This window comes from Perca fluviatilis, chromosome 6 (genome assembly GCF_010015445.1).
Source record: "Perca fluviatilis chromosome 6, GENO_Pfluv_1.0, whole genome shotgun sequence".
NCBI lineage: Eukaryota > Metazoa > Chordata > Actinopteri > Perciformes > Percidae > Perca > Perca fluviatilis.
Window position 1 is genome coordinate 25869462 of NC_053117.1, and position 12297 is coordinate 25881758.

The 12297-nt window shown below is 40.3% G+C and overlaps 1 protein-coding gene across 4 annotated transcripts in view; it reads right to left on the minus strand.

Annotated features, from left to right (window-relative positions):
* The window catches only part of msh3 (mutS homolog 3 (E. coli)), a 58712-nt gene that overhangs the window by 14542 nt on the left and 31873 nt on the right, over positions 1–12297 (minus strand). For 3 of the 4 annotated variants that reach the window (XM_039802134.1, XM_039802132.1, XM_039802133.1), the window contains exons 19-21: positions 11836–11950; positions 11274–11431; positions 3014–3200 (exon numbers count right to left, since the gene is read on the minus strand). In XM_039802134.1, coding sequence (XP_039658068.1) covers positions 3014–3200; positions 11274–11431; positions 11836–11950 — 460 coding nt within the window. The remainder of the gene's footprint in view (positions 1–3013; positions 3201–11273; positions 11432–11835; positions 11951–12297) is intronic. The other variant, XM_039802135.1, reaches the window with a different exon arrangement.

The window sequence follows — 12297 nt, forward strand, 5'->3', positions numbered from 1 at the left end:
TTTTGGGCCTTTCATACTACTCGGTATGGCGTAAAATGACACGCAATCGCAACGAAATGGAAGTCAATGGAGCCCAAACGGCGTTTTTGATAAACATGCTAAAAAGCGATTATGCGTCTTGATAACACGCCAAAATGGCATACGAACTGGCGTGTCATACATACGCCACTTCTTAAGATCAGTCTGAAAAACAATCCAGAATAAAATGTATATGAGAATGACCACTGTAATAATTTTGCCACATAATGCAGATAAATGAACAATTGGATAATGAACAGAAAATGACAGAAAACGTATTTCATGCATCAACCCTTCCGATATGTATCCTGAGATCCCTTTCTGGGGTCCCCACCCACATTAGGAACCGCTGCTATAAACAATGTATGCATGCAATGAAGTGTCCAACTAAATTCTTACAACCAAACTTGCATAGTGAAAAAAGGACAAAGGTATGCAATCCCACTGAGTTAAGAGAAAAACTGACAAGCATCTTCCCCCTTTGTTGACTACGAGTGCAATGCAGAGACTGAGCAGTGCAGAGGAGCAGTGGGTCTTCGTAGGAGCTTTGTGCATAAGCTTGAGCACATCAGACCATTTACGCCCACATGGAGTGATACATTCTACTGAAAATGTACTCATTAGGCATCCAAAAGTAAGTTTTAGTGAGTTCTAGTTCCCCTGTGAGTCCAAGTGTAAAGCTGGGCCTGATTCTGCCTGGTTTACACAGTTAGTGCAGTCACTTGAGTGGAGACTGATGTGTAGTGATGAGCTTAATGTGAATCTAATGGCAGGACCTGCTGTTGGCGTGAATAAAAGCGAGAGTCCAAGAGGCTAAAGAAGTGGGCAGTATGAGGTACACAATACAACTAGAAAATAATTAAATTGGACAAACATTGACGGAACCAACCATGTGCTGGTCGTGATTTCACCCAAAAAAAAAAAAGCCAGAAACTTCCATCAGATGTGACTCCTAGTTTTAGTGATACTCTCCTCTGCTTTTCCATTTCTTTTTCTCTTTCTCTTTCTGCGTCAAGGCTGTCTTTTTTATTGAGTGGTGTTATGAAACCCATCTACATTCTTAAAGACCTCTCAGGTGAGTGCTAGGGTACAGGGAAAGGGGTGTTACTATAACAACCGAGTCAAAGGAGGAGTAGTCTGAATTTTGACGTGAACAGTTGAGTCTGGTGAGGAGGAGGAAGAGGAGGACAGGGCAGAGGAGGAGGAGGATGAGTAGGAGAAAGAGGAGTGAGCATGAAAGACTCTGAAGGGCTGCCTGTACTGAGGAGGCCTTTCCATATAAAGCCTAACTTATTTTGTTTGCCTTTCCTTTAATAGCAAGGCTTTTCTAACAAATCAATGCTGTTATACAACAGGTAGTTAGAGGGCTCCTTCCTTCTGCGAACAGCAGCTGCCAGCTACATTAGCTGATACTTACACATTTTCATTCTCTGTTTTCCAGCAAGGTTACATAACCCCAGGATTCTCTCCAAAGATTAATGTGGAACTGGCAAAACATAAAAACTGGAAGGAGTTTTGCAAAGATAAATGTTTATTCATCTATATTTGAGCAGGGGTAACTCAGGGTAATTTGGAGCTTTTTGACTAAGGCAGTGGAAAACAGAACATAAACAACTTACTGATTACCCAGATGGCAGCAGTATGCTTTCATGGTAAAACTCATGTAACACATCAATGGTATCTGTCACTCTGGACTGAAGTGGGAGCTGCACCCAGAATCAGTGGTTTGTGTAGTTCATAGAGTGTCAAACAGCTGGTGGTGTGTTATCCATGAAAGCTAGAAACAAAGTTCCTCAAATTATCCCCAGAGAAGCTACAGCCTGAGCTAAATTGTGTTTGTTTCTTGTAGTTTTTGTCTGTGTGTCTGTGTGTGTGTGTGTGTGTGTGTGTGTGTGTGTGTGTGTGTGTGTGTGTGTGTGTGTGTGTGTGTGTGTGTGTGTGTGTGTGTGTGTGTGTGTGTGTAAAATAGAGACCTTATTTATTGATATGACATTTCAATATCAATCCAGCTCACTATGTTGACAAGTGGCTCATGTTAATGCTTGGTGGCTAAACCGTACAGTAGCGTTATGAAGATTACAACTATGTTTAACCCACTTATAAAGTTATTTTTAGTATGATGATGATGTGATTTGCCATGCAACATTAGCTGTATGGGTAGTCAACAAACTAAGATAGTTAGCTAGCGCACCCCGGTTCGTCTGCCTTATTCCCTGCCGCTAAAAGACTGGCGGGATGAGAGAGACTACAGCCCCGGAGAAAATGGAACAGCTGTGTGATGCCACAAATTCAAGCATGCAGTCCATGTCAAACTGTAGTAATGGGTCTTCTGCGCTTATAGTATTGAATGTTTGTTCAACACAAATTGGTACAAACAAGTACTGTGGGTTTTCCACAAGGGAATAACGAATGACTTGCCAATGTCAGTATTGATAACCCCCCACACCCCCTTACTAACACAAACACCCCCCTCCTCGTTCCCTCATCTGTTCTGCAATGACGGACATACGAACCATTGTGCAACACCCAAAGGGCCCCTGACTGTGCCAGTTCACATAATCCCAACAGAATACACACACAGACACACACATACTCGTAGGAATACTGATTCCAAGTACTTTGAGCTACCGTGTCTTGAGAAGTTCTAGCTTGTTGTTTTATTGTTCACTTTTAACTCACTTTACATCATCGTTGCTAACTCTTTTTCCTCACAGCGCCACTCATACGCTACTCTCCGTTACCGCTCACTCTCCTTGCACGGGCACCGACGTCACTCACTTAAGGCACCCTGCCATTCTCGCTCTAACTTACGCTACTCTCGTAAGGGGTTTGCGGTATACTGCGGGAATTTCTTGCTTTTCAACCGCGGTAAGAAAAAATCCATACCGTGCCAGCCCTATTGCAAAAGTGAACACTGGACACACCTCTTTTTATTTCCTCTCTTTTAATATTCAAATCTGTCCATTCACACAGACACAGACAAACACACACTTACATCTCTGATGAAGTACTCCAGGGTGGCATGGGCGATGGCAATCCCATCATGGGTGCTCGTGCCCCGTCCCAGTTCATCAAGGATGACCAATGAACGTTCGGTTGCACGAAAAATTATCTCAGAGGCTTCAGTCAGCTCTTCCATGAACGTACTACGCCCTTTGTAGATGTTGTCTGTAGCCCCCATCCTGATGACCAATCAGACAAAGAAAAAATGAGGTGAGAGGTCAAAAGTAAAAGAGTGAGAGAGAGTTATGCTGAGATCGGATTGCCTAATACTTTTAGTTTTTGAGATGGTGACTGTTTTCAGGGTTAGTTTGAAAGTCTGACTCTTTTAAGAAATAATATTCAAGTTTTCTTTCATTTTTCGTTCTATTTCTGAACTGCTTAAAAGGTACCATATTGTAAAAGTGAGATTTCCATGTCTTTTCTTTATTATAAAGCAGGTCGAGGTGGTAAAAATAAACGCTCAATCCACAGAGAAATGCACACAGCCCGTATTCAGAAACTGTGCCTTTAAATCGAGCCGTCAGGACTTATGTCACAACTATACTATATATATATATATATATATATATATATATATGTGTGTGTGTGTGTGTGTGTGACTCTACAGTGTTGTTACAGTCATGCCCCGGCTGCAATTACGGTGCAGAGACTCTGAGAGCGCACATGCGAAAGACCCGGAAATGCTGACTATTCAGAGCAGACTGAGTTTTTTCGGGACGGGGGCTTAAAAAGACAGGCCTAAAATGGAGAGTTTCAGACAGAGGGTAATTAAAAGTATTTTCATAAAGACATTATGGAAAAATAACATGTTTTTATCAAAGCATGTAAAAAAGATTTAATAGAAACCCAAAATATAGATAAAAGTATAAAACTGAAAATAATAATATGGAACCTTTAATACTGTTAGCTTCAGCAAACGAGAGATATTCGGACATACAGCATACGTGCAGGAAGAAGAATTACTTGGGACAAGAGTATAACGTTTATCTTGCTTTACTGTGGAGGATGGCAATATTTGTACAGTCTGTAGAACGCTCTAACCACGGTGCAGAAGAACTTTCCGAGTCCACACCAGAGCCAGCAAGCAATCACAACATGTACAAAATACGGAACTAGAACTATACTGCCACCTACGTAGTTCCGATAGCAAGGCAACATTACTATGACAAATTATCCTTTGTACTGTAATTATCTCAACATGACTGACATACTAACATAGGGCAGAGGACAATACTAGTATCAGTACTACAATACTTTAGTACTAGAAGGCCAGAATCATCTAATCATTTTTGATTTGTTTTTTTAGAAGTCATGTTCATGCTTCGATTATAAAATGTCATCTGCATCAAGTTTGGACACTTCCAGTCTTTAAATTATTTGATCTCAAAGTTGAAGCTACTGAAATAATTATGTTGTTCTTCTAAAATTAAAAACACCTACAGAGAGACACATGGATAACTTCAATCAGTGAACCTGCTCCTTGTCTTCTTACAGAAGTACCAAGAAAAGAAAAAGTGAGATGGAAAAGGAGGTGTGTGAATAAAAAAAAAAAAAACTGAACAGGAGAAAAAGAAGGAAGTCAACATGCAGCTGCAGGGTGTGGGTGATGGTGTGGAGAAGTTAAAATGGCCGAGTCTCATTCTCACCCCTCGTCATGTGTCATACGTGTCACAGTCTGAACTGTTCCATGAAGTGAACCATGTTCACTCGTTAACATTGAAACGACTTGTGAAACTCTGGTTTCTCCTTCTCTTCCCTTCTGATGCCATCTCAGGTTAATTGAGTTTAACATTCCAATTATTCAGGATTTCTCTTTAGCCTAAAGCATCGCAGATTTAAAAAATTAAAAACCATTTCTGCAACACTCACATTGGCCTTAATTATCAGATGGAGTTTGTTTCAAAAATTCAGCCCAACAAATTAAAAACAAACTTGAACTATCAATTGTTGAATCACTATGTATTTATTTCCAATCAATGGCAATCAGGTCTTACAAACAGAAAACCGATGCAGACTTCCAAAGTTATTTTATGTCTATGAACCTCAACAATGTTGACAATGCATACTTTGAAAGCAAAATCTTGATGTGTGGCTGGGTTTGTTTTATTTTTGAACTGAGAGGATGCCACAGAAGAGGTAGCTACACTATTGTGACCAAAAGTCTATGGACACCTGAACACTACACCCAAATGAGATTGTTGAACATCTCATTCCAAAACCATGGACAATAATCTGCTGCTATAACTTCCTACACAAGAATACAAAAATTTTCTTGCATGAGGCCCAATGTGTAATGAGAAACCATTAAATAACATTCACTAGACAGCCTAGAATAGATGTCATGAATGCATTAGCAAACACATGTAAGTATAATTATGGTTGATGTTATGGTTGATGTTACATGGTCACCTGAGGAGGTCAAAACTGAGGCTAGTGACAAAAAATCAAAAGGACTCCAACAGTGGAACGAGACTACCTTGAACACTACTGATGTTGCCACCTGTCGAGTCCATGGCAATAGATCTTTACTTGTTACAGAGATACAATAACAACATGTTGATTTCGTCACAAGCCTCAAAGCCAGTTTGAGAGCTCCTCTGATGCACCAATACAGACTGACAGACAGAGCAGAGACTCCAGCTGGATCGCAGATGCCACATCTATCTGGTAGTGAGCTTTTCTCACCTCTAAATCTGTCTTTTCCTGTCCTGATTGTCCTTCAACACAGTACAGCAGTATCAATGAACCACCAACAGGAGCCTCCAGCACATAAGTTACCATGGTTACATCATACACCACATAGGAGAGGGGTGTGGCAGACATGCTGCTGCATTTCATTAGCCAATTTATAGTGTGTGTGCATGTATGCCAAGACTCAGGGTAAATTACGACATTATTAGATCTATACTGCGTGGCAGGAAGGACATACAGAATCAGATGAAGACACACTGTCTGTTCACTGATGAACGGATGTACAGGACAAACACAGACACAATCCACCAGCTGGGTGTCCTGCTGCTTTGCCCTGAGTCCCTCCTTTCCCGCCAAATAAACTGATTCTGAAAATAAAGTAATTTATCATCACCTAACATTTCAAGTGTTTTTCTGACACTTGTGTTTCCCTTGTTGCTCTCAGAATGCCCAGTTGTTTTCCTGTATTAATACATTATGAAATCACTCTAATCAATCAAAACTTCTTGTTTTTTTAATGGCAGAAAACCAAAATCCAAAACCCTACCTCAACGCCAAACACTATTACAAGCATGACAAAATCTGCAAAAATCTATTTTCACTTTGAGGAGACAGGAATGGAGTTTAGTTTTGGCTTTATGATTAAAACTGATGTCCTAAAAAGCTTAAAAACAAAAAATGAAGGCTTCTCATCCCTCTTTACGTTGTTCCGCATTCAAATCTGGACTTACGATCATTATTTTTTCTGTTTTATTGGCAGTTTTTTTGTTTTTGTTTACTGAGGCTTTCATTTGATTTGCAAAATTAGTAACCTTATTTTGTAGGTTTATGTTTGGTTTGTTTTGCCTTTGTTGGTCCATTGATGCTGTATGATTTTGCAGTTTTTTTATTTTTTATTATTGTTTAATGTGGACACCAGAGGACTAATGACCACTTTGTCAAATGGAAATCCAAATAAAGAATAAAGCTACACAATAACCCATCTTCTTATCTAGATCAGGACAGCAGGAAGATCAAAGTAAGCACATAACACAAGGCATTTGTCAATCATTTAGATTTGTCCTTCCAGTTTATTTCTGCAGCGTTAACTCCACACGGTCCTACAGAACACTAAAGACCTAACCTGCCCTGCTTGCCGCCTACAAGAATGGCATAGGCACTCTGACACTGCAGCACTGCAGCACTATAAAACCCTGAGTAACGGATGAGTCGATTTAGGATGCAACATTTTTCCACATGCTCAACATGTTTCCCATCGCTGTACAACACCCACCAAGGTGATGGCTACACACGGTTACACAGAGACACGTTGGAAACCAAATCACTCACCATCGTTTGTGAGGTGTTTCTGGATATTAACAACATTTCCGGGGAAAAGAAAAGAAAAAATGTCACTGCATTTTCTGAGGGGAGCTTGTGAAAGACTTAAAGTAAGTAAGAAGTAAAACACGCTATAATCCCTGCAAGGACTCCATGGTCGATTAAAGGTCCTTTTCAAAACAGGGTTTTACATTCTGCTTCCTTTTGCTGTTTCCATAACAACCATGAAGGGATGGAAGAATATGCTCTATAACCATCTATAACCTTCAGGACTCAATACCAACAATAAAACACACACACACACAGCAGCAGCTGCATACCTGCACATACACATCTGTCAGCTGCCAGGAAACACACACCAGACTGCTGGCTTACTCTGCTAAAGCACACACACACACACACACACACACACACACACACACACACACACACACACACACACACACACACAAATGGCATATTTGTAAAAAGTGCTGTAGCACAGTGGTGTGGGCAGGAAAATAAATAAAACAAGCACTGTGAGGTGGCATGCAGCTTTAAACCAATCCCCAGATTATTCGCTTTATCCTCATTGATAATCAATCATCTGGATCAGTTCAGACAGAATATCCCATTAGACAGCTACGCACCGTCTCATTACCCCCAACCCACAGAGTCTGCTTATTCCACTTGCAAGCTCTCATTCCATGTCTCTCTCCCCTCTCGCTCATAAACACACTTCTCACACTCACAAGATCAAGCAATTCCCACCGCTGCGTCTGTTACGCTTGACACAGCAGTGTGAATTGATTGAACGCTTATTATCAAAACAGATGCTTCTCAGGATCTCAGTGATAGAGAGAGGCCAAGCAGTCCAATTAGAAACAGATGGAATGACAGAGGTAAAAGAGGAGGTGAGGGGAGGACAGCGGATACTGTGTGGTGCGTTTTCTCTGTGGACATTAATTAGCTCTTTTAGTTGTATTTTTTCGGAGAGAAAGAGAATATTAACCTCTAACCGTGCTCAGAGACCCGACTCAACAACAAAGGCGTGCACACACACACACACACACACACACACACACACACACACACACACACACACACACACACACACACACACTACTGTATTGCTTTACTTTTGTAGACCTTCACTGACTTAAGTACACTCTCTGAGCTGACGCTGCACTACTACCCTGACCTAAACCTGACACTTATTACTTTCTGATTCAAAGTCTTTTCTTTGTTTTTTGCCAATTTTCCCCATGAAATATCTAGATTTTTTTTTTAAGGTTCAGTTGGGGCTCCCTGGGGACGTAGGACTTTAAATCCGCAACGTCTTCAGTTCGAATCCAGCTGGGGATGCATCCTGCACAGCTCTCTGTCCCCTCATTTCCTGTAATCTCGATCAACTCAGTAATATAAAGGCATAAAACGCCCTAACAACGCAGATCAAATGATTTCGACTCAGAATTGATGTCCCCATGCTCATAAAAGATGCAATTTCCTGGTGGAAGAAGACATCAATTATCTTAATTTACAAAGAAAATGAATCATGTTTGTGATGAGGACAACTTAGAAATTGTTTGAGATAACAGAAAGTGAAGAAAAACATGCTTCTCATCGTCTGATTATATAAAAAAAAAAAGTTTAACTATGGTGTTGCTGACTGTTATTTCAAAATATTTTGGTAGTATTTACTTTTTAAAATCAGATGTAGAGTCTTTTTATTCAAAGTAAACAGTGAAATAATTTCTTCAAAATACAGTTATATTGTTAATTTTATTCATAAATCCAAATAATTTGCAAAATGAAATCTTTTTTATTATTTTGGTTTAATTTAAATCTTTAGTTTTCAGTTTACAGGATGACTAAATATATGATCTGTACTGTATGTACTGTACTTATGATCAGTCCCTGACTTAGGTCCACCCAACATTCTAATAACCCTAAACTTAAATCCGGGTCGTAAAGTAGACCCTTAGGACCAGCCAAAATCACCTCATTACACTAATATGAAGTCTAAAACTCTCTCTCTTTTACTCTCTCTCTCTCTCTCTCTCTCTCTCTCTCTCTCTCAGTTAATACATAAGAACATGCTTAAACCCACAAAAAAAAAAGACAATTACACACATCTGCAAGCCATTAGGTCTAATCACATAGTGCAGCAGAGGCAGAATAGCAGAAACCATAGAGTATATTGGCCTGGAAACTACATGCAGAGCTTACTGCTCCACTCATCATAATGAGATAATCATCAGCGGGGAACAAAAAGATCTTCTACAACAAAGTCTTATTGTCTGAAGGTTCCTACGATAGAGAGTTGCATCGCACAGAACCATGACAGAACAATAGAGCCGGCCTTATCAAACAACTCTTGTTCATCTTTTTTCTTACACACCTCCTCCCGTGTGCAAAAGGAACACAATAGGATTAGTGTGAGTGTCAGCCCTAGAAATAACTCGACCATGTTACAGACGACGAAGGTGACACAAGGGAATGAGATGTTGGGGGTGAGATTATTTTTGTCCTAAGGTTGTCTCTATATTTGTTCTTTTGTTTAATTGCACTAATAAGGTGTAATTTGGAGAGGTGAAAGTGTGTTGTGCTCCTTCAGTGTTGTCATGGTCACTATCCTCATATTCCTGAGACAAACCGAGAAAAAGTCACTCAGATATCACTTCTTGAGTGTGTTTGTGTGTCTATCCATCACTAAAAAGAGAAAAACACTGTAGCTTGTTGCATCACTTTTACATTATGGGCTAGGTATAGATAAGTATTTGTATGTATTAATTTTATGCATTGATTTAATTTGTGAACCTATTTTAAAGTGTGAATGTGTCATTGTTTATGGGAGTCTAATCTTTAAAAGGTCACACGGCTTGAAAAATTCACTTTATGAGGTTTTTTAATATTAATATGCTTTACCCCAGCCTGCCTATGGTCCCCCAGTGGCTAGAAATGGTGATAGGAGTAAACCGAGCCCTGGGTATCCTCCTCTGCCTTTGAGAAAATGAAAGCTCAGATGTTCCGATCTGGATTCTTGCTTGTTATGAGGTCATAACAAGCAAGGTTACCTCCCCTTTCTCTGCTTTGCCCGGCCAGAGAATTTGGCCCACTCATGAGAGACAGACATCGTGGCTTGCAAACAAGCAAAGTAGCAGTTGGTCAAGGCCACACCCCCACCCTCCACCTTGCCCCCCCTCCCCCCCTCTCTCCTCCTCAATAGCATTTAAAGCTACAGACACAGAAATGGCACATCCTAAGGAAAGCTCATTGTGGGACTGGCTCTAGTGGCTGTAATTCTGCACCAAGGCTGAATTTCGGGAAAGAGACTTCAGATACAGTATTAGGGGACCACTAAGTCTATATAAAAGAATCCAAAAAGCAGCATGTCATAGGACCTTTAATATGCTTGCCAGGAAAATAAGCATCTTCATGTTTGTGTCATCAAGAGACTACTGTACTAGCGAGCGGTGTTAATTTTTCTGTGCAGCTGCATCAAATGATTGTTTTTATCCATCATGTGTTTCTGTATAATCTACACTGCTTCATTAAGCCAAAGCACAAGTTAGAGGATTCATAGTAAGGTGTCCTTTTCACCCAAATTATAAAGAATAAAACCTTTCTCAGTTACTCTTGCAGCATTTCAGTTTTCATTTTGCTGTAGACTGTTCTTAAATGTTTGTATTTAATGCAAAGCAGAATGAAAACCTAGTGGAATTATTTTCCAAAGTATCTTTATTAAAGTAGTATACAAGATTGTGTAAGGAAGCATGAAAACCATTTATAATATGTCCTATCCATCATGACTTCCTATGTTCACCTCTGCTCCCTCTGCCCTCTTTAAATTATATTTAAAAAAATAAGTTTGATAATAGTAATACATGAGTTCAATGAGTTGATAAATAATAATAATAATAATTATAATAATAATAATATCAAAATATGACCACAAATACATTTACATTTTTAATTTGTAATAATTATAAAACGAATACGTTGTATCCAATATCTCTTTACCAGGTTATATCTAGTATTTCAAATTCACAGCAAGCCTCAACTGCTGTTGCACCAATGGGAATATTATTATACTGGATGTTTAACAGTCTTTTTTATTTGATGCCTTAGTACAGGTTTGAATGAAGAAAAAGATGAAGCCTTGAAACCTTCAAGCATCAAGTTACACCTCAAAACGTGTGTTATCATTTCCAAAATCGTAAGGATCACACAGGTAGATTTCAATGCGCTTCTGTTCATACCTGGTATAAATGCCATCCAGCACGCCCAGGCGGGCCTCAGAGGCCGGGACGTAGGAGCCCATCTGAGCCATAACACAGATCAGAGCCACCTGGCGGATGTAGGAGCTCTTACCCCCCATATTAGGACCAGTGATTATCATAGTTCTCCTGCCATCACCCTGTAGGAGGGGAGGAGAGGAGAGTAACAGTGACACAGACAGAAGGCGAAGAGAGAGACAGAATAAGACATTTGCATGCTGTCCTGCACAGCTGAGGAGGTGGGTGGATTGAAAGCTTGGCTGCTCTTCCTATTGGCTTGTGCTTCTGTTGCAAAATTAACCTACACCCACTCCAGCACTGAGCAAGGAAGTGTGTGTGGTGCCATGCAAGTCTGTATGAGTGTGCATCAAGTGTGTCTGTGTCTTGTTTCAGAACTGCCTCAATGAGTTAGTGAGCAAACAAACATCTTTGTGTGTGTGTGTGTGTGTGTGTGTGTGTGTGTGTGTGTGTGTGTGTTGTGTGTGTGTGTGTGTGTGTGTATATGTGTGTGTGTGTGTGTGTGTGTGTGTGTGTGTGTGTGTACCTGTAGTTCAGTGAGGTTGGGCACATACTGGTTGTGCTCTCCCATCAGTACGTCGATGGCGGGGTGTCTGCCGTCCCTGATCATAATCTGACGCTGACCTACACACACCTCTGGCCTGAAACCAGAGAACACACTCAGTAAGTCAGGCACATACAGTACACACCCAATTAAATAGAAACACACACACACACACACACACACACACAGATAAACTGTGGATTCCTGCTTTCTTAAAGGAATAGTTCAACATTTTGGGAAATATGCATATTGAATTTCTTGTGGAGTTAAATGAAAAGACTGGCGAAGTAACTTCCTGGCAAATAAACTGCCAGGCAACCAGCTGAGACTCCAGGAAGTTTCTGCTCCCGGCCAAGAAATAGCCCGGCACATACTGGAACCACTCTACAACCTACAACATATTGTTTTTACTCTTTACAGCTTTGGACAGAGCCAGGCTAGCCG